The following is a 6,000-nucleotide window of genomic DNA, read 5'->3' as shown; positions in this document are numbered from 1 at the left end:
TAACAGCAGCCCCAGGTGGAAAATATGAAGGAACAATTTGCATAGTTTTGCAAAGAAGAACAGGAACAACTTCCCACATTGTAGCATGGCTCAAACTGAAAATGTTTAAACCATGTTTTAAAGTCTGAGCTTGTGTGTGATGAGTAATTCCATTACTTTTTTATGGAACATAATGGGAAAATCACCACTGATGAAAATGATACCAGTGGTTTATTCATCACAAAACTCATCTTGGAAATTATGCGCAGTTTACTTGGATGCTACTAAGTTTACAGTACTTGATATGAAATATGAAATCAAACCCTGAATTTTCTCTTCAAATATGGTGCCATTTGGAATTTTTTTTAGCATTTGTGTTTATTTAAAACCTAAATTAACTACTCTTTAAGTGTTTAATGCAGGTCTAAAAAAATATTTGAAACGTGAGTTAATGTGAATGAATTCAAAATTAATAATAAATTGCTGATTGTAACTTCATTAAAAATCTTTTTCCTTAGTAGAACATAATTTTGATTTTTCTTAAAGTTTTCCAGTATTTAAACTTTCAAGGAATACCTTATAATTCTTTTATTAAAAAAAAAAAAAAAAAAGCATACCAGTGGGTTAATGATTAGATAACAGCTGATACAAATATCTTTTTGTCTAAAAGATATTTCCCTGCTTCACTTTGCTCAGTGTGGGATAGAAGAGAAGAAAGAGTCATTATGGATTTCAATTAAGTGATCCCTGGGCAGAGAGGGATGCGTCAGAGTGGGGGAATTAATGTGCTGCGGACAGATGTTTAATAATAATGGCCGAACTGGCCCTGCCGAGAAACACACATTCCATCCGCCGCACCCTACTGTGGTGGAAGGAACACACATGCATCGAAAGACACACAGACGGCCTTGCATACACAGACGCTCACGTATAATCAGTCACACACTGACACATACAATAATGATTCATACACATGCACTGTGTGAAGACATGTGCGGCAGTCACATAGCTACAGACACTGGTATCTGTGTGTGTGTGTGTGTGTGTGTGTGTGTGTGTGTGTGTGTGTGTGTGTGTGTGTGTGTATCTTTATGACCAGTGCTGGCCACAGTGCATATGGCCCTCATTTAGCAACAATGGGCATGGACAATGACTGGCGGGAAGAGCTTCCTAACTGTGAGAGGTGACTCTAGGCGTGTTAAATGACATGCCCCATATGGAGAGATGGAGAAAGAGATGGAGAGAGTATATACATGGGTAATCCTGGATAAGAACTTATCGCCTCAGTGAGCAAGGGAAATGTTTTGATTGAGAACAGACAGGAGATGAGGAAAGTAGAAAGAAAATGGAAAAGTAGAGACAGAAGACAGAACTGCTCAGAACAATACCTGGAGGATGAAAGTACACCTAAGTTGTTGGAAGGGTGTGTTGTATAGAGGAATGTGGAAAAGATGTTAGGCTGAGTCTGTAAGTGTGTCATTAGAAAGAGTGTAAACAGGATGTCTTTTTATGAAGTGGTCTCACTCTCCTTTTTGTGCTGTTCTCTCACAGATACACTCCTGGTGACACCTAATCAGTGCTGTGGCAGGACGAATAGCCTGCAGCATTTTTACAGTCTTGTCAAAAACAAAGCTTGCCCCCCCCAAAAATCTCTCTTTTCTCTCTCGCTCATTCACTCGCTCTCTTTTTCCTCACATGCGCTGTTCATACCCTCTTGTCACAACAACATTTCTCCAGTAATTACTAGGGTGGTCGCCCTCCTATCGCCCTTCGATGGATGAGCTGAGCCACCATGGGTTCAACCCTCCAGCCATAACTCTACCTAGGACGTCTGCCTACTGCTCTTCACTACTGTGGTGGCCCTCAGACAGCAAATTGGCCTCAGAGAAAGACAGAGAGACTGAAAGGGATTCTCAAACAAGCACACTGCCTAGTTCACAGAGAAACAAGCCGAGGCATGCCAGTACAAAAACACATGTAAGAGCAATGAGACAGACATATACTCATTCACTTTCACTATTTGTGGTTTCCCTGTCTCCAAGGAGTAATCTATAATACAGACAGTCTTTTGCTCTGACCACTGGCCAGACAGATATATTTCCTTGCACAAGTACAGAAATACACACACAGACACACATATACACCCTGCTTAGGTGATCATTTTGACAGGGCAATATGACTGAAGGAGAGTGGAGTGAAGATGGGGGAAAATGTGGAAGGAAGAGTGGGGAGAAATAAACTGATAACTGTATGATGAAGGGTGATAACGTCAGGAGAGGAGGGAAGTAGATGAAGGGATGGATGGAAGAAGTGAGGCAGCTGGCAGATCAATACACAGATCCACAATTTGCATCTATGAAACGGGCGCTTTTTAAAATCTCTTTTAGTTTTTTTTAATGCCTACTATTCTTATTACTTACAAAATGTTTTTGCTTTGGTATAGTAAGTGGGAAGTGGTTTGCAGGACGAAAAAGAACATTTTTTCGTGAAGTTTTTATTTCTATCATGGATTACTTTTGGAATTTATGGTTAAATTATAATGTAAACTTGTTTGCATACAGCGCATGATATTAACCCAATTCGGTTACTGGAATCTGTTTAAACGCTTTACAATAGTCGAAATGAAAGGAAATAGACACGTTAGGAGGAACTTTCCCTTTTCCTGTGAGTTTTGAACGCATCTGCAGCACCCTGGGAAACACCTGTGTTGTCAAGACAACATGTAAACTCTCGCTTGAGTACACCGACATGGCGGAGCTGTTGAAAATAAAACGCGAATTTGAAGAGTTCCAAAAGGAATACTACTATACAAACAGGTATGGATTAATGATTTACATAACTATATATGGATACGTTTAATTGCTTTATGAGTTCTTGTTAGCAGTTTAGCAGTCAGCATTTAGCTAACATCACCCAGAACTAAGGCTAGCGTCATGCGTCTACTGTGTATGCTAATAAGCTTTTGCGGTCCTGTTTTGGCGTTACAATGCAAGTTTTTGGTTCCCTAAGAATGACAGTAATGCTCAGAAGCACCCTACGAGTAAGCCACACAAATGGGGCAAAGTTTAGCTGTGTAACTTGCCAGTAAAAATGTGTTGTTGTTGTTTTTTGTTTGTTTGTTTACGTATGAAGGACTTATTATCGCTTCTCCAAAAGGGTTTAGCTAAAGTCAAAGGAAAGTGGCGTTTAGTCTCCAAGTGTTGAAAGATTTTTCAGCCAGTTTTAATAATTGGTGTTATAATGAAGCTTAATATGCACTTTTCAGAAAATTCTTAAGTCAGCTATGATAACAATGTATTCTCTTTACTGTATATCGTGCATGCTGCCATGCGTAGTAAACTCCAATGGCTCGTTTTGAGCCAGGCGAAGAGTGATATATTTTTGTGTTTATGTATTTCAGAGAAGCTGATGAGAACAGAGAGAAGGAGAACCAGGCCGTCACCCAGATCCAGAGCTGGTTCAGAGGCTGCAAGGTGCGGGCTTACCTCAGGTATGGTATATCTCTGTGATCCGATTTGTATCTGTAATCCATAAAAAAAGACTTTTGGTGCTCATGCAAAAACAAAGCAGACATTCATTTTATTTATCAATGTAAGTGTAGTTCCTTTGGAGTTGTAAAACACTCAGACAGGCTGTAAGAGTTCATATCAAGGGAAACCCTGATATTAGCTCACTACCATAATTATCCCACTTCCAGAAGTTTGCAAATGGCCTGGAGGAATAAATGTCGCTTGCACTCTATGCTCTTTTCTCACACAGAGAAATAAATGTCTCTATCTCTGTGCTTGTTCCCATACTGTGACCCTAGCACCATTCTGCAGGGTCAGCAGACAAACTTCCAGACAGTAGGTTAATTCAGATTACTTTAGTTAATTGATCAATGCGTTAAGTGGATAATTAGCAACAGTTTTAGCTGCCTAAGTGCAACTCCGGGGTTGTGCTAGCCCCACTATAAGCATTGATTTTCTGGGCATATAAATGGCCTTTTGGAAATTGATGGCCTCATTGGAGGCAGAGAATCGCAGTGGACTTGCATTTAGAGTATGTTTGAAGATGAATACAAATGTGTACCGCTGACTATAGGAGGTGGAAGGCTCATCGGACATGATCGAAAAGCCTGGGAGAGCACGAATGGTCTATATGTGTGTGCATGTGTGTTTGTGACAGCTTGTATTTATAAGCATAATGTTTCCCTGACCTTTCATTTGAGCCTTTTCACAACCTTAAATTTGTATGCAGAAAATCACTTTCTTTTTATTGTTTTCCCTAAAAAAGAGTTTATGTTAGGAAGTTAAATTAATTGAATAATTAATAAATTAATTCTAGATAAAGGTATTTTTTAGCTTATTCATAACTATGGAAACTTTCCATTTCATGCTTTGTTAGGATTGAGCTTTCTGGGGGAGGGTTGCAGAATTGCTTAATTTCTCAGCTTAAACAACCTTGTTAATGACCAGTGAAATTTGCCTTTTACTTCCCTTACGTGTTTCTGAATAACTTTTTCCAGGGTTTCCTTCAGTTTAACTACTAAAAAAACATCCACCCAATCCTCTCCTCAATTTGATTTTATTACAGCCATCTGCACAAGAAGGCAATCATTATACAGAAGATATGGCGGGGCTTCACAGCAAGGGCACGTGTCAGACAAATGGTGAAGGTAAGCCAGTGCCTGGAACGACTATAGATATATTGATTATGCTATGATAGCACGCATTAGAATTCAATTGCTATATTCCTAAAGTCCCTGCGTCTGACCTTAAGAAATATAATTCACCCATTACACATTAGGAAATTAGCACTTTGGAAAAATGATGCATTATGATAAGGAATTCCATCTATTTCACAATTCTTGGGATGCATATAGAAAAAAGAAAAGAGTTGTGTATCTATGTGTGTATGTGTATGCTTTAGTAAAACAAGGCCCCATTTTCAGCATATTGCCTCCAACTGCTTCTTAATTGAACAGATTGTTGATACCGGATCCAATACCCAGCGCTCTCACGTATAATTTTCCCCTGGATTGAGTTTTGTAAACGTATCACAACAAGCTATTTATCATGCCTGTAAATTGACTGTTTGCTAAAGCATAACTGCCAGCCGCCGTTTGGGAGGCGTTCAAGAAATGGAAGGGTGGTGGTGGCGGGGGGGTGTTGAAATAAACAATGAAGGATGTGTCACATCACACATATGGGCTAAAAAGAGGCTGTTTGGTCTCATTTGGAAACAGACAAGCGCTAATTTGAATCACTCAAAATTGCCACAGTGCACTCTTTTGAAATTAGCCCTGAGAGATTCTACTCTTCACCTCCTTTATCTCTCTCTGTCTTTTTCTCTCTTGCGGACCTTATCGTGTATAATGTGATGTGCACAAAGCCTCTTCTCAAAACATCAAGCTGAATTTACAACCTCCTTTCAAGTCTTTGTCTTCCATCTCCTTCCTCTTTTTCCTCTCTTCCTTGTCGTTATTAAAAAAGACGTGTTGAGATATGAATCCCTTTTATGGCCCACACTCCAGTTTGCTCCTGAAATGTGCTCCCAGTGGTTGCCTGGCATGTTTGGAGTGCGATGGCTCGTTGAGTATGTTGCTGAATATTCTCTGGCCTTTTGTTAGTCTGTTCTGTGGCAGTCCTGTCATTGATTATGAAATCCAGAGGAGAGCGTTTGGCCGTCATACATCTCCATTAGCGCGCTGCTTGACTACCATAGATTTTCTTGGCCCTTGTCTGTGTTAGTGTATTAAGAGAGTACTGTCCTCCCCTTGATAGAAAGTCCCACTAACCACTCTCTCTCTCTCCTTTTTTCTCTCTTTGTCTCTGTCTCTCTTCTGCTCTCTCTCCATCTCTCTGACTTTTTCTCGTTCCTCTTGTCTCTCTTGCTTTCCCACTCTCCTTTTCTGCCCCCTTCCCTCCTCCCTCCACTCTACAGTGGCCCTATCTATGCTGCCTGTGCAATGTATTATGTATAAAGAGCTCTTTATCTTTGACGCCTGCTGTGGACAGATCAGAGGGTTGGGAGACAAGA

General features: G+C 40.1%; 1 protein-coding gene across 2 annotated transcripts in view; it reads left to right on the top strand.

Moving 5' to 3' along the window:
* Positions 1-2,671: 2,671 nt before the first annotated feature.
* spata17 (spermatogenesis associated 17) overlaps positions 2,672-6,000 on the top strand; it is a 40,874-nt gene continuing 37,545 nt past the window's right edge. For both annotated transcript variants that reach the window (XM_004539522.4, XM_012920169.3), the window contains exons 1-3: positions 2,672-2,795; positions 3,380-3,469; positions 4,555-4,636. In XM_004539522.4, coding sequence (XP_004539579.1) covers positions 2,728-2,795; positions 3,380-3,469; positions 4,555-4,636 — 240 coding nt within the window. In that variant the 5' untranslated portion in view covers positions 2,672-2,727. The remainder of the gene's footprint in view (positions 2,796-3,379; positions 3,470-4,554; positions 4,637-6,000) is intronic.

The sequence above is a fragment of the Maylandia zebra genome, linkage group LG1 (genome assembly GCF_041146795.1).
Source record: "Maylandia zebra isolate NMK-2024a linkage group LG1, Mzebra_GT3a, whole genome shotgun sequence".
Taxonomy (NCBI): Eukaryota; Metazoa; Chordata; class Actinopteri; order Cichliformes; family Cichlidae; genus Maylandia; species Maylandia zebra.
This window is presented reverse-complemented; position numbering and strand designations above follow the sequence as displayed.